The sequence below is a fragment of the Crocodylus siamensis genome, chromosome 6 (assembly GCF_052110815.1).
Source record: "Crocodylus siamensis isolate JL-2025a chromosome 6, ASM5211081v1, whole genome shotgun sequence".
Lineage (NCBI taxonomy): Eukaryota > Metazoa > Chordata > Crocodylia > Crocodylidae > Crocodylus > Crocodylus siamensis.
This window is the reverse complement of record NC_143400.1, coordinates 92216087-92237064: the sequence shown is the minus strand read 5'-3', so window position 1 is coordinate 92237064 and position 20978 is coordinate 92216087. Positions and strand designations below refer to the sequence as shown.

The 20978-nt window shown below is 54.3% G+C and overlaps 1 protein-coding gene across 1 annotated transcript in view; it reads right to left on the bottom strand.

Moving 5' to 3' along the window:
- The window catches only part of LOC149863164 (uncharacterized), a 92031-nt gene that overhangs the window by 18702 nt on the left and 52351 nt on the right, over nucleotides 1-20978 (bottom strand). The window contains exon 3 of the mRNA XM_090053052.1: nucleotides 2409-2517. Within this exon, the coding sequence (XP_089909178.1) occupies nucleotides 2409-2517 (109 nt within the window). The remainder of the gene's footprint in view (nucleotides 1-2408; nucleotides 2518-20978) is intronic.

The following is a 20978-nucleotide window of genomic DNA, read 5'->3' as shown; positions in this document are numbered from 1 at the left end:
CAGGGCTGGCCCTGCAGGAACAGTGCGTTTGGGGGCAACGGTGCCAGGCCAGGCATGAGGGGGGATGCAGGGACCCTACACACTCGCCACATGCTCAGCCTCCTTTCCGAGGCTCCCAGCATACATCAGCTCACAAGAGGACCAGCGTGTCACACACGTAACGTGTACAAGCGACTCCAGAGCTGCAGGGAATCCCGGACACGAGCCTGGAGCCCTTTGCTCTGACCCCCAGCCGCGTGGTCCGTGGCTGCGCCTGGTGCCCGGGCCACAGCGCTCCAGAGCCCAGCACTCTCCACCCCGCAGACCCATCTCCCCTGGCTCCGGCCTGCCCTCGCCCCATCTGTCCTGAAGGCACAGCTGTCCCAGTCAGTCACAGGGATTTCCCAACACAGCCTGGGCTCCACTTAGCGAAAACTTTGAAGATCAGGGGAGCCCAGGGAGACTCGGGTCAGAAGGCCACATGCTCAGTCCATTGCTCTGCCCCGAATCCAGCCTAAAGGGCAGAACTGGGGGGAGGCAGTGAGGGAAGACAACAGCGGGAGGCAGCCCTTGCTGCCATGTCCGTGTTCCTCCAGCTGAGCCACGGGGCACCCCATTTGGGCTGGAGAGCGGCCGGCCGATGGCTGCAACAACACTAGAGCACTGTTCTCTGTCTGTCCCCATCTGCAGCCCAGCATCCCCTGCTCCCTCCGGAGCCCCGCAGGCACCGCGTCTGGCTGCCATCCCATGCGCACCGGCTATTTGCAGCGTTTCACATGCCTCCGCTGCCAACGGACTGCGAGGCAGGGTGGGAGAGCGGCATGGATCACATTCCCTCCCATAAACGTAGCCCCGTGCGCCATGAAGACGTTATGGAGTTGCACGTGGTGGGTGTGCGACTCGCACTTTGGGAACCGGAGCTGGGTCCTTGTGTTCAGGAAGGGCTTGGCTTAGGAGGGGCGGGAGAGCGGCAGGCAGGGGATGGGAGCAGGCAATTGCCTTCAGACCCACTGGTGAGATGGCTGTCATGAAGCTGCAGAGCTGAGTGTGAGCGGAGCTGGAGCTGCTGGGAAACGCATGTGCTGGCCCCTCACCCTCTTCGCAGGGCTCTGTGCACCTGGCTCTGCAGAACAGGTGAGGACAATCCTGCTCCCTCTGTTTTGGGCAGGACATGTTTCTCCCTTTGGAGAGAAGGGCTCAGCTGCGGACAGAGACGGCTGCAGCTTGCGGGAAAACTAGTGAGAGCCAATCCCACTTTGGCTAGCTGGGCTTGGAGGTGGGATGCCTGGAGGAAGCGAGGAAGACTGCTTCTCTGGACACCGGAGGAGAGAACCGCTGGAGTTCATGGATCCCCGTGCAGCCGCCATTTCTTTTGAAGGCTCAGACAGGTTTGGGGAGAGCGCACAATGCACTGCAGAGTGATCCCCTCGCTCTACAAGCTTGGCTGGCGTGGGGCTCTGCCCATACACGGCGTTAGAGAGATGCGGAGTATTAATAGTAGCATAGGTCACTCCCTCGCACAATGCCCTTCCTCCTGCGCAGGGACGATGATCTCATTGTGCCATGGGCCGCAGAAACAACCCTGCTAGGACTGTCCTTTCCAAACTCCTCACTCACAAAAGAACAAGGGGCTCCTGTGGGAGCCCGAGCCTGCGTATGTTCAGAGCCTGCCTGGGAGCGTACACTTGACTTCACACGTGAGCTCATCTGGAAGAAAATTCCGGCCAGCCAAGACCTCCTTCAGGACCCAGCGGGGACAGAGGAGGGAACCATGCAAGAGGATCCAGTCCTTGCTTGTCTGGCTTAGCACGGCAGAGATCTCAAGGCACCCCAGCTAGAGATGCTCATCCCAAAGCCTCCAGTCCTCCCAGAGGAAGCCACTGCCTTATGGCTGCTGCGAGCCCTGGCAGACAGCTGGGTGCGTGCAGGGTGCATGCACCGGGGAGCTAGCCCACCTCACACAGCAGACAGTGCAGTGTCCTCTAGCCCACTGAGAAATGAATTCAAAGCACCCAAGTTCCCCCAAATCTGTCGAAAGCCACTTAGCTGGGATGGTTTCATCAGGGACCATCCTGCCTTGGGTGGGGGCTGGACTAAATGGTCTCGTGAGGTCATTTCCAGCCTTGCTTCCCTGCAATTTTTTGACAACCTTTTCCTCTTTCTTGTGGCGACATAAGGACTGAACATGATGCTCCTTTCCTAAACCCTCCTCCTTATCCATGCACCCTGCCACCTCCCTCCCAGCTGCCTTACGGCCAGAAAGCCAGCCAAGAACCGAAAGGGCAGCCCCAGAGGAGAAGGGCTGGCTGAGAGGGGATGTACAATAGCAGCAGTGTTACGGACCAGCCTCAAGTAAGTCCCCGAGCAGATCAGAAGATACGTGCTGCGCAGGCATCACGAAACGCTTCAGCGTCCAAAGCTGGAAGTACCTGCCATGCGGTGACTGGCTCCACCTCCATCCATCTCAGTTCAGTTTCTGTCCCCTCCGTGCTGGACTCAGGATGCCCGGGGTTCACAACAGCTCCAGGCGCGCTTGCTCTGTGAATAATAGGAGGCAGTGAGAGCAAGAGGCAGTGCACAAATGATGACTCCCAGCGGCTGGAGAAGGACGGCACGTATACCTCTGGCAAGGAGCAACTCTGAGGCACCCCGAGACCTGTGCCGACCCACTGACAGCTATCCCAGAAACACCCTTGGAGGGCTGAGCCTGCCAGAGGAAAGCAGTGTGTCCCCAGCCATTCCTGTCCCGCACCACAAGCAAGCACTGGGCCCAACTGGGAGGCGGGTGGTGGCAGGTCATGTCTCATGTCTCATCCTCCCCACACACCAGACCTGTGTGATGATGATACTGCCATGACACAATACCCTGTGCTCTTCCACCACCTTGGCCTTTCCCTTCCAGTTGAGGGCCAGAGCTTTAAAAGGGCTTGTGTGGCTCAAGAAGGGAGATGCCCTCTCTGGGCAGAGCCCACCAGAAGACCCAGCAATATCACCGTCATGCCGTGGCATGTCAAAACCCTTGTCCCAGCATCAGGCTGGGCACAGCCTGATTAGAGCTGCATCCAAGAAAGAGGTGCTGGGGGAACCAGAGCAGAGCAATACCAGTGATGGAGGAGCTGGGAGAAGGCTGCTCTCTTGCTCTGGCTCCCCGGGACCAGTCAAGACCAGAGGCCTGAAAGCAGACGGAGAGGATTCACCATGTCACGCAATGAGACAGAGAGAGCCCTCCATCAGCTGGATCCCGTTTTCCTGCTCAGCCCTGGGAGGTGACAATGGGGGTCACACTTGGGAGTGCACTTTGACGGGACAGGCTGAAGGGTGATAGAGCAGGGCTTCTCCATCCTGGGTACTTGCTCATCAGCCAGCAGCCTGGTCCCCAGAAACTAAGGTTACAAGCGGTGCCTCAAGCATCTGAGCCAGATGCAAATCCTTGCCCGGGACCTGCCGTGAACCGATGCTGCTCTGGAGCAGGAGGCTGAGGCTTACCAACAAACGCACCCTGGGGCCTGGGGAGCTGCATATCTGAAAGGGGGAGATGTCCACCTGTTCGAGGGCACGGCTAGTCCCCCCCTACTTCCTGGAGGGGTGGCTTCCCACGGTGGGAGTGCTGCAGACTGGATTTTCAAAGTTGCTCAGCACCAAGATTTAAAACAATCCAGCTCCAGTGACGTGCCAAGAACTCGAAACCCCCCAGATATCTGGGCACGCAAGTCCCAGTGTCCCCAGTTGTTTGGCTGCAGCAGAGAAGAGTCTGTCTACAGGAAGCAGCACTGGGCAACTCTCTTGGCTTCCCAAATAGACACGTCCAGAGCAAGCTACAAAGGACATCCCACTTGTGCTACGCCAAAGAGGCAAACCGGGGAATCTCACAGCACGAAGAACCTACCCGGCCTAATGTCCAGCTTCTTTTGGCAGGGACTCTCTACACACATTGATGTAAAAGTCTTGACCTCTTCAGCCAACGCCCTGCAAGCCAACGGGCAAACAGACTGGGTCATCCTGGCCTTAGCACAGGGCTTTTGCTGCTGCTTAAATGACCCCCAAGATAACCGGGTGGCCCTTCTGTGTTACATGCAACCATTCGAGCACTCACTAACATAGCACACTCCCTTTTGTGCGACTTAGCGGTTCCTGCCCCTACATCTCCCACCAAGACCCCCTGCCTATCAGCAGCTGCTGGCCAAATTCACCCTCTTCAACCAAGAACTTCAGGAACCCGTCAAAGCCACTAAGGGGTTGTGCAAAAAAATTGCAGATGGGGTTGCCATGCCTCTCATTCGGGGGATAAAGGTTGGTTTGATGTTGGGCTCTCATACATCAAGGAAATGAGACTACCATTACCTAGGATTATTTCAGAGGCTCGCTGAAACTCCCACCCTAACACACACCACAGTTTATTTCATTCCTGCCTATCACCCTATTTTTTCCCAGATCTCTCCTTCCTTTAGGCCTTCTCCCAGTGGGTCCCAGCATTTCTCCGCAGTGGTAGAAGCGGTCCCACTGCCCTCAGCTAGAATACAGTAAGTTCTCGAGATGCGTTGACTAAACTTTTGAATGCGTCTTCTGGGCGGGGAGCCTCCTCCATCCTCGCAGGGTGCTGCCGCCTGGTAGCCGACCCAAGGCGTGCGAAGAGGCTCCAGTGCCTCCGGCATGCTGCTGCAGCACATTCAGAAGCCGGTGCTCTACCAGCGGACGTTCACCCTCCCGTACCACATCTGCTGGAGGGGAGCCCACAGAAGTCAGCAGACGTGCCCGCGCTTTGGTGGCAGTAGATAGACATTGTGCAAATCAAGGCAAAAGTAGCTCATTTACAGAGACAGGCAGAGAGATGCATGGAGAGAGAGTTAATGTTTGGGCCCATGTTCTACAAAAAAAAGCTGCTAATGAAGCCAGAAGAGGCTTCCTTTCCCCTTGATCTCGGCCCCCACCACCTCCAGAGAGGAACAGGGATACTGCTGGGCTGTGTTAATTCGGTGTCAGATTCTCCCCCTGCCGCCCCACTCCCTGCCCTGTGATTTCACTTCTGTTTGGAGCCTAATGACCTTCCGCCTGCCCACTCCTCCCCGCCCCTGCTTTGCCTGAATTCTTTTTAACACTTTTTTTTTTTAATCTTTCCCTTCACTCTGTTTCTCATTAATTATTCACATCTCATGAAACAGGAATGAAAACAGATAAAATGGTGTTGGCCAGAGCCCTGCAAAGTGAAATCAGCCCCCAGATTTCCTGCAACAATGTTGACTGGCTGCATCTGGAGCAAAACATTTGATCACAGAGGAAGAGAACTGGGGAGCCTTCCTCCACCGAGGTAAGCACCATAGTGACAACAAACTGAGACACTTTGATTAAACGGGCTAAATACAAACAATCAAAAAGCCCGAGGCTGAATTGATTCAATCTCTGCAGGTTACTCTGAGTTGCAAAGATTGAACCAATAAGCACATGAACAGACATTCACTTTTGATTCTGGAAATGCAACCACATACCTGCACTGGCTCCAGCCAGAAGCCTGGGAGTGCTAGAGCAGGGCTGTGTGTTCACTTCCTCTTCCTGCTGCGCCCAAGGTCTCTGGGATTCACAGTCCACAATTACAGCTGCAGGGCTCTGCAGGTTTGCTCATCATCACTTCCTCTTCCTGCTTCCAGCTATCTTTGGGATTTGTAGTCCACAGTTGCAACCAGCTCTAAGTAAGTCGGCAGGGCAGGGTAGAGTAGCTTTGTACTCAGGGGAAGGTGAGTTTAACCCCCCCCGGCCTGAGGCCCCAGCTGGGGTTTGCCTGGGATGGTCTGTGAGCCAGCCCTCACTGCTCCAGCTAGGGACCAGAGGGGCGGGGCCAGCCCTGCTCTCTGGAGCAGGCAGCATAGCCCAGCTCAGGGCTGCAAAGCATGCCGGGGGACTCTGATTTAACTTGAACCAGGAAGGGGTCTTGGACAGAAGTTTCATAAACTGGTTTGACCCAAATCAGTTCAGGCTGATACTACATTCAGCCAAGTTTATCTTAACCCAGTTTCAGTCATTTTGAAACTGCGCACTGAACTTCTGTTCTGTTACAGGTTTAAACCAGTTTCTGATCATTTAAACCAGTTTATGTGTAACTTCTGTCCCTAGCCATGGAGAAACTGGGCCTAAATTTGATAGATTTGAGAGGCAGAAGGAATCAGTGGGATCATTTGCTCTTCTCTTCTGTATGAAATGGGACTGCAGATCATTGACTTCTGCATTCAACACGCAACTCCTATCTGAGCTGCAGTAGATCTTCTAAACTGTGCCTACGCAGTAAACTTATCAGGCCTGACAGTGGGGTCTTCCAGGATGCTGTGATGCTCTGCAGAAGCGGTGTTTTAGATGAGAAGCAATGTAGCCATATTCATGCACAGTGCTTTGGGTGGCTAATTAGTGCTGCTGAATGACTGCCTGGCTTTTTGCTAATTAATCCACCTGCAGCACAGTATAAACGTGGCTACATCATTTCTGTCTCGGGAGGTACCCAGCGTGGGGCAGTGACTTAGGACACCGTTACCAGACACAACGAGACTAGCGTATGGACACAGCATAAGAAAGATAACCAGGCTGGACTTGAAGGCTGCAAGGTGTGGGAAGCTTCCATGTCCCATGACAAGCTTTTTCAGTGTTAATTAATCTCTCTGCAAAAACTGTAGGGTTCTACCTTCAGCTTCGAATCACTGTGTTTTGTTATGTCTTTTTCTCCTAATTAAAACAAATCTCTTCCCCACAGATGCGCTGCTAGGCTGTGATCAAATTGCAGCTTAACTACACTAAATAGGACTGAACTTTCCACATTTCTCATTGCAAGACATGCTTTCCAGACCTTGAAGCATTCTTGTAGCTCTTTTCTGGACCTTTTCCTATTTTTCAACAGCCTTTTTGAAGCACGGACGAAAGAACTGAACACACTATCCAGCCATGGCCTCATTCATGCGATATATAGAAGTAAAACCATTAACTCTTTGGATATATAGCCAAGGAATTGATATTTCCTGGTTATACATCCAACGATCCCATTTATCTTGCTATCGAGAGCCCTGTACAGGCAACCCCCACTTAATGCTGTTTCACTTAGTGCTATTTTGCTATAACGTTCATTTAAAATTGATACCTGAATCCACTTAGTGCTCAACAAGTTTCGTTATAACGCTTGCGGTCGCCATCTTGGGTCATTAAAAACACTTGCGGTCACCATCTTGGGTCCTCTGACGCTTTTGGTTTTGCTTAATGCTCGTTTCTCTTAACGCTCGATTTTTTTCAGGAACCAGCTACGAGTGCTAAGTGGGGGTTGCCTGTACTCAGAGCTCATGTGTAACTGCTCAGCCATCATGACCCCTTAGCCTCACTGATTTCCAGGATACAGATCCCTGTCCAATAGGTGTGTCCTGCCTTTTAGATGTAAGATACTGCATTTGGCTTTGATAACCTGTCCAAATACATAGGGAGAAGGGTGAATTCCTTCTGTTTCTTTTCCTGTTTAAATAATTTTGGAAAGAACAAAGGCAAGGAAGAGTGCTTGTACTGTATTACTGCCCTTGGGGGCTGGACTAGATGACCTCTAGAGGTCCCTTCCAGCCCTACTTCTCTTGGCTGATCCCCTGAGGGAGGAAGGGCATGATGTGGTGGTGCAGGTGTTGCTCATCAGGGTACCTGGTGCATGGGAACTAAGCAACAGGAGTGTCCTGCGAGCCTGCAGAGTAGCCCAACGCTACATGAAGCTGATGCGGTACCTCAAGGTATCTGATATCATCTGATGGTCAAGGGACAGCTCCATCCAGCACATCATGGACCACGGTCAATATGAAAACAGCTGCTGAACACCATTGGCCAGAAGTGAGACTGAGAGGATAGACTGAATGCCCCCCTCCCCCGCCCCGACACACAATATTAATCAGCAAAGACTTTTACTGCCTTTGACTTTTTCCCACCCCACCAATCGCACACTGTATACTAAAACCATTGTCTAAGAAGATCTTGCCACCTTGCCAAACTTTACCATTTTACCACTTGCGACGACTTACCTCTCTTCCTATCATAGCACGGCATAGGGAATTCTTACCCCTCTATACCCCAGACTAACCTAGGCTGCATGACTAACTGCATGCTCTGGACTGCATTCACATACATCAACTATGCACCCATGTAGCTACCATCTGTGGGGTCCTACACTCTCTCCCGACTCTACAAAGCTATGCGGATAGCTAGGATTTTTAACATTCACTAATAATGTTTTACATCAGCTCAGATGAGCTTGCCTTACCCAGCAATTCAGATCAGCCTGTCTCAGCAACCTGTCTCCATCAGAATTCCCCATCCTGCCGATTTTTGTGTCTTTTCAAACACAGTGCCTTAATATTGTATTTACAGCCCACACTGGTATGCGTAAATGAGCACCCTCACTATACAGAATATGTATGAGTATACTTCCATGCCTCAGCATCTGCGCTTATCCCCCAGTTGTACCTGCTGCACAGGGAGCTAGGTTTGGAACAGCCATGGCATTTATTATCCTCAGGTTTTCTGCAGAGAAAATGGTTGTCTGGATGTAGGAAGCTCTTCTCCTGTTGGAGGTCCAGGCAAGAGGATGGCTCACTCCCATGCTCTGGTTTATTCACTGTCCTCTCACACTGGGCTGCACTTTGGCCATCTTCTTTCCACCCTCTAGCCGGGCTGCCAATGCCAACCCTATACTCTAAACTCTAATTTTCAGACATTTGTCCAGCAAGTCAAGTCACTGCAACACTGGAGGAATCAGAATCAAAAGAGTGAAGTCCAAGCTCCATCCAGACCAGTATCCTACTTCTAGGTAGGCTCAGAGAAAGCACAAGGATCACACCCAGTGGTTTTTATATCGGCTGTCCCAGGGGAGTTTGATCCTACATAGAAATGAGTGGCTGGCTGGGAATTGTGTTTTGACAAGACTTTTTTTTTCTTTTGGGGTCACAAAAAGCCAATTTGTCAAAACTGACACGGGACATTCATTTCCAGGAACTTCCTATTTCAAAACCATTTTGGACCAAAAAAAAAAAACCCCAAACCCAAAAAATCAAGTTATTGAACTAATTGCCATAGTTTCAAAACAAAAGGAAAAGTAACATTTTTCAGCTCAGAATGACTTTTGGTTTGGAAAATTTGTTTGAGGTTAAGAAAATATTTAAAAGATCCTGCCCAGAGCAGGGGGACTGGGCCTGATGATCTCACGAGGTCCCTTCCAGCCCTAACCTGCTGTGAATCTGTAAATCAAATAGAAACGAAACATTTCAGACATTGACATTATACTTTTTGATTAACTGGTTCCAAACTATTTGGGGATTTTCCGTTCACAAAAATGTTCAAGACTTTGGCTTCTCACCCTGATCCAAGAGAGCAAAAAAAGGTCAAAATCTTGAAAACTGCCATGGGATGGGAAAGTCTTCCTTGCTCAGCTCTATTCATAAACCCACTGGGTAATGGCTGGAATATATCTGAAGCGGGACTGTCATCCCTTTTATACCATTCCACCTTTCCAGGAGAGCTGGGGATTTTCTCCTTGCCCCTAGAAACAACCTGACCCATTTCCAAATCTCACTAAGCTTTGGGCTCAACATATCTAGCAGCAGTAGGTTTCACAGGTTAGTTATGCGCTCTCTAAACAAGTATCTCCTTTTATCAGGGTCAAGGGTTTGCCTTTCAAAGTAACTGAATATCCCTTTGTTCTCATCCCGTGAAAAGGGGCAAGTGGAAGCACTTTGTGTAGCGTCTCTATCCTATTCATACATTATGCTTCTCTATCCCATCTCCTCCTATCTGTCTGCTCTCTACACTAAGCAGACCAAGTCTTTTCAATCTCACATCAGCCAGATTCTCCTTCAGGCCTCCAGCCACCTTCATTACCGAACGCCCTCGACTCCTGCTGTATCCTTTCCAAGACAGCATGACTAGAAAGCACACCCAGGGTGATGGCGTAGTGCTGGTGACAATGGTTTCAGTAGATAGATGATACATATATATATATATATATATACACACACACACACACACACACACACATATTCTTTATGTGGCTTCGTGTTTTCTTTGCTCTTTGACCACCACTGCATAGGAATGAGATGTGCTGCTCACTTTGCCCTGTAGGTCTTTCTGTTGAGTGATTACAGCTGAGTTAGAGATCCCTGTGACCTACAGACATCACCCCAACGATCTGACACAAGGTGCATCACCTACAACCAATTCCATCTGTCCTATCGACTCTGCTTTGTTAGCTGCCTCTGACGTTCCCCATTGCCGTCTCTTGTTTCCCCTAACCAAACTATGTGCTATTTTGCCACTTGGGCCTTCACTCCCTTTTTTCATTGAATTCATGACTACATCAAACAATGCTGACCCTGAGGCAGAATCACAGGCTGCCCTACTGATCCCTGGCTGCCATGATAACTCCTTGGTTCCCTCCCTCCTAGGAGGTTCTTCTCTACGACACACCGGGAGTACTTGCACTTTCTCAATATCTTCTCCTCTATGAAAGGCTTTCGGAAGGTCTAAATGAATGATGTTGACTGGTAGCAGTCCTTTTATGCAGGGCTTGAATGACACTTTCACTCTGGGGCGGTCTGCAGAAAAAATTGGCCAGGGTTGGGGCTGTGCGCATAGGTCCCTGCCAGTACCATGGGGCTGGGGCCAGGGGCGGCAGCAGCCAGGAGCCACTGCTGCCACCACCTGGGCTGCTTAGAAACGCATGGGGCAGGCTGGGGGCTGACTGACCCATGGGGGGTGGGGGTCTCATCTCTTAAGGGGGCGGGGAGGATCAACCCCCCTGAGCCTCCCCATAATTCAAACCCTGCTTTTATGTCAAAAGGCCCAAAGAACTCTAGACTATTTTCCAGGTCCAAATCAAATGCGTTGAAAAGCCACAGATGGTTAAATCATGATGGTGGCAGCACTGACTCCTTCACCACTGGTGTCAACATGGTGTTTCCAGTAGTCGCAGCAAGGAGCCCCATGGGCTGGGTCTGGGTGGAGGGGGCCTGTGGGCTGCCATTTGGACATCCCCAGTGAGCTCGATCCCACCAGCTCACTCCCTCTCACATTTTGACCATTTTAGCCTGTGGATCTACCACTAGCAACTTCCCTTCCATCCCCTGCTCCAAAGCCTTCCCAAGCCTCCCTTCTGAAAGCGCTCAGCAGTGTCGTAAGTTATTTCCAGCCTGAAGCCAAAGATGGGGCACTGGATTTTCATTTATGATAGTCAAGGCTTGGAAATAAATAAAGTCTACACTCATTGGCAGGTGCCTTTATAATACCCGAGTGACATAAAGAAGCCTGGTCACCGCTGCGCAAGAGACTCTGGCCCAAGCATGCTCGCCAAAATGGGAGGCTCGGCAATCTCAGGGCCACACCTGGCACACAGAGGGTGTCCGTCTCCTTCAAGAACGAAAGAGGCAGACTCCCAAAGCTCAATGAGAAACTGGCTTTGCTCACGCCAAACTCCATGCCATTTCTGGGGCAGCCAGACAGACAAGGAAGAGCCACGTGGACTTGTTTGTAGACGGTTGCTTCACTCACATGGACCTGGGAGGGAGTTCAATAAACCCATTTCCCCTGAGTCAGTTAAATCTGATACTACCTCCATCCAGATTGATCTTCAACCAGTTTCAGCCATTTTGAAAGCGGTTTATGTGCACTGAACTTCTGTTATGTTACAGCTTTGAACTGGTATACATGCAATTTCTGTCTCTAGCCAGGAGCTTGCCCTAACTGGCTCTGATTGCGACCCAGGAAGTCCCATTTCCAGAGCAGATGGCAGCGTTGCTCATTAAGAGGGCTTTGCTTCACTTCTGAACACACTGGAACGTTTGTTGCCGTAATCCGCAGAGGATTCAAGGGAGGCAGGCAATTTTTATGTGTCCCTTAGTGGCTGTGTTGCAAAACCACCTGAGAGGCAGAGTCTTTGAGTATTTGTTATCCAGCTAACAGCTGAATCACGTGGCTGGGAGCGAAACAGCAACGTCCCGACATCCGTGGTTTGAGCACACTCCCAATTCGGGTCAACAGGAAATCTGCCAATCCGCCTATTTTCTTCCTTCTGTTTTATTCTGCTTCTTACGCCGTGTCCGTCCTCTTGGCCTGGGCATGGAGGAGGGGGAGTAACACGATTACCAGGATATCATTACCGACGGCCTTGCTGGCTTTGTTTAATCGACTGCCTAGCAATGTGAACATGGAGAATCGTCCGTTGTTAGCAGCGGGGCAATTCTCACAGGATGCTCCATGTATTACAGAAGGCCTATCTTTTTTTTATTTTTATTTTTGTAGTAGTTTTTGCGCCGGGGTTGACAACACGATCCCTGAGGTCTCTTCCGTCCCTGCGATTCTGCCGCGAAGGTCTTCCGCCGCCAGAAAATTCCTGTCCGCGGTACAGCCGCTCCCTGCGTCGACTCGGGCAAACAAATCATTGCAGCGAGGAGCAGTGCGGAAAGGGCTGGATGTCCAAGGCGGCTCTCCTGAAGAGCCGGGTTCGAACCAGCTCGGAAGTCAGGCCGGGGAGAGGCTCCGGAGAACGACCCCCTTGCAGAAGAGCCCGTCTTCGCCGCGCGTGTTCTCATGTAGCTCTGGAATCACTTTAATTACAGCCATAAGGGATCTTTCTTATATTATCGGTTGTTTATGCTCGGGAAATGTCTGAGAGCGGGAGAGAGCGCGAGACGGAGACAGAGACCTCCACGGCTCGGGCGCGGGCTGTCTGGCAGGCCTGACATGAGGAGCCCGCCGTGACTGCGGCTGCAGCTGCAGCCTTTTTGACAGGTGCAGCAACACAGCATTTGCTCTTGATAGACTCCAAGTGGGGCCCGGGGGGAGCTGCTGGCAGCCTGGGAGGGATTTCTGCATGAAAGATGCTGCATTCCTTCTCCCCAGAAGATTTGATTAAATTACCCACACCTAGTAGAAATCAGAAGAGCGGCTAATCCAGAACAAACCCAGGCCCCTGGCTCCAGCTCCCCGCTGCCCTCGCAGCCCCCGCCCGCGCAGGGGGGGTGCGGACAAAGGAGCCACGTACGGCCCAGGGCAGAGGCGGAAGAGGCTCATCGACTCTCCAGGGCCAGGCTGGGGAACATGGCATCTGCTATCCACACGCCTTGTCTCCATTACCACCCCGCGGTCCGGAGAGCCAAGGCACCGGGTCAGGGGGGCTCCACGCAGCATCCCTCCTCCACATCTTAATCCCCCTTTTTTATTCTTCTCTTCCCATCCCTCCCCCTTTGCCGGCATTTGTGGCTTGCCCGAGGTGCCTCTCCCTGTGGCCTCTTCCTCATTCCCAGCCGCCCCATCTCCACTTTTCAGATGGAGGCTTTTCCCTCCCACTTCTGCTGGCTGGGTTTTTGCGTTTTGAAGCCGCGTGGAGAAGAGAGCATGTGGAAGGGCCCAGCGGCGAATCCTGGAGCCCCGACTGCTTGTGCCGAGCCACAAGAAAGGCCGAGGGTCTGGAACGGGCACAAGAATCCTCCCTCTTCTCCGAGACGTCCCCCGGAGGAGAGGCCAGATTTGTGGCCCGCGCCTCTCGCATCTCACGAGCGCAGCCCTGGCGTCTCCCGGCAGCTCCCCCTTTCTCAGCCAGACCCTTCCAGCTGCGTGCTCCCTCCTGCCAGATGTGCAGGGTCACAGGGTGGAGCGCTGCTCCTCCACGGGGCTTTTTCTGGGAGAGGAGACCCATGCCAGCAAGCAGAATTGAACCAGTTCAGGTGAGCGGAGCTGGCTGGAGAGCCCCTTAAAAGCTGACCCGTAAAGCAGTGGGTCTGTTCTCGTGTGCGGGACAACATGCAGAGAAAAACTTCCAAAAAAGTCCTTTTGTTTGCTTCCCCCCCCCAGCCATATCAGGGGCTCCAAGTTTGGCCTTCCCGGCTCAGCTGGATGTCTCCTCAGATGACTCAGTGCGTTGGGAGCTCTCTTAATGGAAGGGGTGGGTGTTGAATCTTGAGCTTCTCGCTCCACAACCGGAGTTAAGTGGGGAGTGGGGGGAGGCTTGGCTCGCCAGACGGCGTGGCTGCGAACACGCCTGTTCTGCACTTACCGCAGAGTCCTCCAGGAGAGACGAAAAGTCCAGGAAAGACAGCCAGAAAGTCCTCCAGGGGAACCACGACCCGAATGCACAGCATGCAAGAAGCAAGTTATTTTAATCAAGGAGTCACTCCTTCAAAGCCTCCCTGAACCGAATAAAAAGCACATAAGAGGGCACAGAATAGGCGTTGCTTTGCCCTTTGCAGGGAGGCCACCTTCAACGGGGCGACTCATGTTAACACAGGGCATCAAAAGCAACGGGAATGTCTTGGGAAACCTTCCCGAGATCTGGGCAGGACTGACCCTCGGTGACTCGGTGCTTAATGATCATAGTACCCGGTCCCCACAGAGCACTTCCCAGCCGTCCGTCTCAAAGGTCTGCGCCCAGGAGTTCGGGTTCACTGTCTCCATTTTACAGATGGTAAAACAGAGGCACCCAGAGAAGTGCAGTGACTTGGCCGGAGCCACCCACCAGGCTGGTGGCAAAGCTAGGAGGAGAAACCCAAATCTCCGTCCGAGGCCCCTAGTGGAAAGCAAAACAAGAGAGCTGGCGGGGACTCACTGAGCCATTGCCAGTGCTGCTTTGCCACGGCTTCAGGAGAACGCTGTGCCCTGAACGAGCAAGCAGGGGAAGTGGCCGTGGCTGCCAGACTCAGCCCCCGTCCCCTGGCTAACCTGCATTCCCTGCTCATAAAAGCCAGGCCAGCCAGGACAAATCAAAAAGCCTGTCCCTACCTAGTTATGAGGCGAGCCGGGGCCCCTTGGCGCCAGCCCTAGCCACGCTGGAAGGCGAAGGCTCCTTCCCGTTGCCCCCTTGTCCGGCCTGGCAGGCTAGGAGACCCTCTCGAAGCCCCCTCTGCCGGCTGACAGGCCGGGGGTCCCTCCCGAGGTCCCCCTTCCCCAGAGTGTTATTTTTGGCGGAGGTGCTCAATTCCTGTTGGGAACAAAGCCCCATTGGCAAGCGCACGCCTGGCCCACACAGACGCCTCGCAGGAGAAACCACACACGCAAGTGTGCAAGCATGCATCTGTTCGGCCCTGACAATGTCGAGCCCCTCCCACGTTGCCAGCCTCCCCGCACCCACCGCCAGGTCCCGGGATGCAGCGGCAAGCTCCCCCCTGCAACCTGCGTGCCCCGAGCGCGCGCCTGCCGGAGCGGCTCCGCGAGCCGCGTCCTGGCGACAGCTGGGGCCGTTGGAATTCAGGCCTCTCGCTGGCCCCCTGCCCAGCTCTAATGACCGGTTTATGTGCCAGTGGATTGGTGCTAACTTACCCTTTACGGTGTCAGGCTTTTACAGGAAAATGCTAATTGCCCTTGTAGGGGTGTTTCTGAAGTGGGGCTGGGCCCCGGAGCCAGGGGCAGTTCCAGCTCGGGGTCTGGCCATCTGTGTTTGGAAAGGTGCAGCCCTGCCAAGTCTTTAACCTCCATGCAGCGTGTTTACAGCCTCCGCGTGATGGATCGCGGTGAGCCCTGACAATGACGGACATTGTGGGCCGCGGGCGAGGACCAGCGGGGCCGTTTTTGCTGCCGAGTCCTTGAGTTCGGGCTCTTGGTCCAGCCCTGCCATTCGCCATGCAAAGGAGATGGGCTTGGCTCGTGCCACCTCCAAGCCTGGGCATGGGGCTGCTACTCAATGCCTGCTGGAGCCGCTCCAAGGCAGAGGGACAAGACGCCTGAGCAGTAATAAACTACCCGGTGACACTTGGGATGAGACCCCGGTGCAGACCCCTGAGAGATAAGGCCTCAGCCACACGTGGCCATGAGCTCACCAAAGGGATTCGCAACGCGGTGTCCGCTCCCAAGGGTTGAGCCAAATCAAGAGTGAAGGACTCCCCCGCCCCATCCACCGAGGGGGATGGACAGCGAGGGGCTGCCTGGTTTTCATGGGATGTGGGCATGGGGCTGCCAGACATGCATAGGAAAAAGCAGGAGGGAGTTAGGGGACTAGCCGGGTCGGTGAGGGGACTGCCAGAAGCGAAGGACGGGACTTGCCCGTGAAGGAAGGTGGAGGAGGGCTGAGCAACCATCTCTGAAGGGTTGGGTCGTGTCCCAAATCAGGAGGTGTGTTGCTCTCACGGCTCCTGAGGACAAGGACAATGCAACAACCCGGGATGCAATCCAGTCCTCCCAGGAGCACAGGCTCTGCCAGGACAGGAGAGGCCAGCCCTGCTGTTTGGCCTGGCCTGCTCTGACGTAGCATCCTCATCCGTGACTCAGAACAGGGGCTCGAGCAGCGTGTTAATGAAATCCCAAGCTGCGGGGAGCTGCCAAGAGCTGCAAGGGCAGGGGAAGGAGGACGGCTGCATTTCGGGCCTCTCCCGTTCGGAACGAGAGGACGGTACAGGAAGAACGTCCTGGTCGCACAAGCACCGTGGGGTGCAAGGGCAGGTGCTAAGTCTCTCAAGCTATGTCTGGGCATGGCGACCCAGGACTCATTCGACAGATCCAGCAGAAAACCTAAGAAGCACGAGCAGCGCTCACTTCTCTTTCCATAGGAGGCCAAGGGCAGAAAGAGGAGGGAGTTGGTACTCAAGCAACACATGCAGAGACGCGACAGGGATGTGAGAAAAAAGGACAATTCAGGTTCGACTGTCATGGCGCGGAGCTAAGAGGGAGGGTCCCTTTCTGCACGGCTTTGAAGCCAGCTACGTGCCCTGCCGAAACATTGCAGCCGCTACTGGGGCACCTGCTTACCAGACAGGGCTGGAAAAAGCAGAGGGAGCTCCCAGAAAAGGAACCAGCGGTCAGGACTGACCTGGGAATGTGGAAGACACCGAGTTTGGCTCTGAGGAAGCCAATCAAATGGCTGACTGCAGGTGGGAAAGGTGCAAGGGGAGCACTGGGATCAGGGCTGGGCACAGGCATGGGCAAACTGGGTGGCTGCTTGGGGCCTGGACAGAAAGGGGGCCCAGAAATGGTAATTTTTTAATTATTAATATCATTATCTTTGGGGAAGCGGGGTCCAATACTAAAAGTTCACCCAGGGCTGCCAGGAGCCCAGGTACGGTGCTGGTTTTCATAGACATCAGAGACCTTGCAAGATCAGCGGGTCCAGCCCCCTGCCCAAGGGGCAGGCAGTCGGCTGAGATCAAAAGATCCCAGCAAGATAGGGGTAGGGCAAATGATGGAGCTGAGGGAGCATGAGGGAGAAGCCGGATGAACCTACAAAACCCCCTAATGGGGAACCTGGCTGGAGAACGGTCTCCCATAAAAGTGGAGAACCCCGTCACGCCTTGACATGGGGGATGAAGGGAGCTCAAAACCATCTCCCACAGAAAAGGCAGCAGGAAGGCGGGTCTATGGTCTCCCAGCAGAAGGGGCGAGAGCTCCCGCATCGCTGGGGATGTAAAAACCGAGCGGCACGATGCCGTGGAGAAGAGACTGCAGCGAGCGGCCCTGGCGCCGTCCCCAGAGGGGGCTCCTCCGCAGCGGCGTCTAACGGGACGGAGGGCTGCGCAGCCTCTCGCTTCTATTTACATTACGAGGAATGCGCAGAACGGGGGGTGGAGAGCGGGAGAGGGAGTATTGGCTGATTGTTCCCAGGATCCCCTTGTCAGAAACCCTCCCTGCTCTGTTAGTGTCTTTTGATATATGGCTTGCATTAGGGGGATGAAAGTGAGGCATAGCTCAGGGTTTTGGCACGACAATCCCCATTAAACTCTCTCTGGGAAAACGATTCCAAAAAGCGTTTTGGGGGTTGAGTCACTTTATATCCTAAATAACTTATGAGTGGTATTTATACAGTGCAGGGTGATCGGCCCTGCCAGCCCACCCCGAGCCCCAGCGAGGGCAGGCGTGAGGAGGTCTGCTCTCAGGGCACCGCTCGGCGTTCGAGGCGCGCGAAGGCGGGGTGACGTCCGAGCGAGAGCCGCGGAGGTGCGCAGATCGGGGTGTCTAGGCTTGCGGGGGGGACGGCGGTGCCTCCAGGCACGTGGCACAGTGTGGCAGATGTCGTTAGGATTAAGGGGGCAGCCAATCTGCAACGGGATTAAGGAGTGGTTTTGCAGATGGAGAAGAGAGGGGCCAAGTCGAAAGGGCTGTGTCATCCCTTCTCTCACTGGGGTGGCCATGCAAAGAAGCCAGAGGGAGGGACCTCCTAACGCCCGCTCTGGTGTACAGCCTTTCTTCATGCCACGGGTCTCTGCTTCTACCATGCCCCAGCAGGCATTGACACCCACTGCTGCAGCAAATGCACTACAAGAGCTCTGTCTGGGAGGACCCACTGCCATCCCCACTCATGGATGCTCCATCCCACAATGAGGGGAGCTGCAACTCAGGGAACACAATTTGGGTCCCTTCTCCCTTGAGAAGATCCCAAAGCTTTAGGAAAGCTCAACCAGTATGCCTGGCTCCCTGCCAGAGCTGGGGACACTGCCCTGGTCTCTCGAGGATGGCGGCATCAACCAAGAGGCGCACAGCACTAGTAGCTTAAGCTGGGGCCTGCCTTCTTGCACATCCTCAGGGATAAATGGTGCAAAGGCCAAGGCAAAGCCTAAGGGACAAGTCCCTTCAGGCTGTGCCCTAAAGCAGAGTGGCGGACAGGTAGGGAGGGCAAGCTGTCCCTGGGCTGGCTCCATGAGCTAATGCCAGCTTGACAGCTGCAAGGCAGCCCATGGATTTGCTGCTCCTCTCCCACAGGGGAAGCAACAGGAATTTAAAGAGCTGGTGAGTGGAGCTCTGCTTTATGTTAAACCCCCTTCTTCTAATTTGCTGAGAGTGGGGTCTGTGAAACCAGGAAACTGTGACTCGAGGTCACAAACATCTGGGACGAAGAGAGGGGAGGAGGGAAAAAAAAAGCCCTTGACTGGAAGAGGCTCAAATGCAGCTTATGTTAATGTAGAGCACGGGGCTGTCCCTGAATCACCATGTGGCATGTGGTTTCCCTGCGCTGGGCCAGGCCTGGCACCATGGCAAGTGGAGCCCCTGCATCCAGCTACCAGCCGGAGGACTGGGACACCGCCGTGCCTGCTGGCTGGTGCCGTCTCAGTGCCTGCGGAGGGACCCAGACCCCAGGAAAGCCTCATCTTCCAAGTCATTTCTGAGAAGAGCACTGGGGTACTCAACGCCCCTGTGCCAAAAATTTGGAGTTTCTTGAGATTCAAAAGGGGGGGTGCTTGCCCAGGCTGGGGTTTTCTGTGCTGGGCTCGGAGTTGGTTGTGCGGGGAGCCCCGAGGGCTCTCCGACTGGGGGTGCAGGAGAAGCTGCGGGCCTGGGCTTCTCTGGCTAGGCGTTGTGGTGGGCAGGGTTCAGGTAGACTTGGCTCCACTCCACCTTGCCCCAGCTTGACAGAGGCTGGGATTGTGTTTCCCTGCGCGCTTGCAGATGTGTTTATTATAATCCTCCCCATTTGTTTAATGAGTGTGGCTGGTGAAGCGGCTTGCCAGAGAAGGGGTGGAGAGCAGGAGCACACCCCACCCCCCCAAACATGGCAGGCCAGACCAGGGATGCTGCCTGCCTTTGTTGTTCCTGGCACATTCCCCTCTTCTCTCCATCAGCTTCCTCCGGACTGCCTCTAGAGCAAAGATTGTGTTTAACTTATATCCTGCGCTCCGGGCTACTGGCCCCTGCTGAACACACAAACAGAGCGAGGCGTGGTAGGGCCCGGCGGCATCATCCCACAGCCCCACTCTGCCTCTCTCTTTGCTACAGATTCCCTTTTCTGGCCCAGCATGCCTGGTAGCGTGGGGCTAGCCCTAGCCATGGGCTCCTGGACTGCAGGAGGGGGGAAGCTGCCTGGGGCTGGCCTCACTGCAGTGCCTACCTATGGCACAATGCAGCCCTTGGCACTGCAGCAGCTGAGCCCAAGGTGCCCTTCTGAGCAGGGGGAGCAGCACAGTCCTATTGCTCTGGCCCCAGGTCTTCCCCCTTTCACCCAAGAAAAGACTTCCTGCCCACTTTAAGGGCTCCCACAGTGGTCCAGGGAGGCAGACATGGGGAAACTACTCTTCGGCAGGCCTCAGTCTTGGCTCTCAGTGGGGCCCTGGGTCAGGAGAGAAGTGAAGCATGTCATTAAGAGCCTTCTGAACGGGGGCCACGTGACTGAGGGACACATGGGAGGAGGGGGAGCAGCAGCTTGCATTACCTGCTGGCACAGGTCAGAGCGACAGGAGTACTGTATTGCACCTCTGCCTGCTGGAGAACGAGGATGGGGCCAGCCCCCAGCCCTGCCTGCAGGGAGGGAAGGGGGCTCTGGGCAGCTGCAGTCCTGCCTCAGGCTTGCAAACAGCCCCAGCCCCTTTGCATGCAGCGATTTACGTCATTTTTCCTGCTGTACAGGAGGCAGTGGGTGGGGGGACGGAGGTGGGAGGGGGAAGGCATCTGAGTGCGGCTGGTGCAGACCGCATGCCAGGTGATGGGCCCCAGGGCAAAGCAGAGGGGGCAAGGCAAGTTTCACAGCTTTCAGAGTGACAGAACAAGAAAAAAAACCCTCGACATGTCACTGCAGAGTCTCCCGGACTTGAGGAAGAGGTGGAATGGCTGGGGTGAGGAAGCCAGAAAAAGGATCAGTTCAGGACAGGGAAGTTTAGCATTGGTCTTCTGCCTTGAATGGGGCAGGGATGCTCGATCCCACCCAGGGCTGTGGCACCCCTGCGACCTGGGTCCTACCATGATAGGCACCTTGAGGAAACGGAGAAGATGCTGCAGCTCTCAGCACCAGACGGCCCACGCGCTTGCCGTGCGCAGCGGCGTGCCTCTACGGTGCTCAAACAGAAGCCATGCAGCTGCTTTTGCACTGTGCCGATTAACATGGGATTGAGCTCCCTGGCACTCACTGGCTCCCCCAACATACCCTTGGAGGCAGCAACCCTGGTTCTGGGACATGAGGCAGCTTGCAAGGAATAGCATAGCCGGGATGAGGGCACTGCTGCTGGACAATGGTACGTTGGTGGCCCGAGGTGGCCTCAGACACACAGCCAGTGTCCCGTGAGACCCTCACTCTCTCCATCTCCTTGATTCTTCCACGGTGT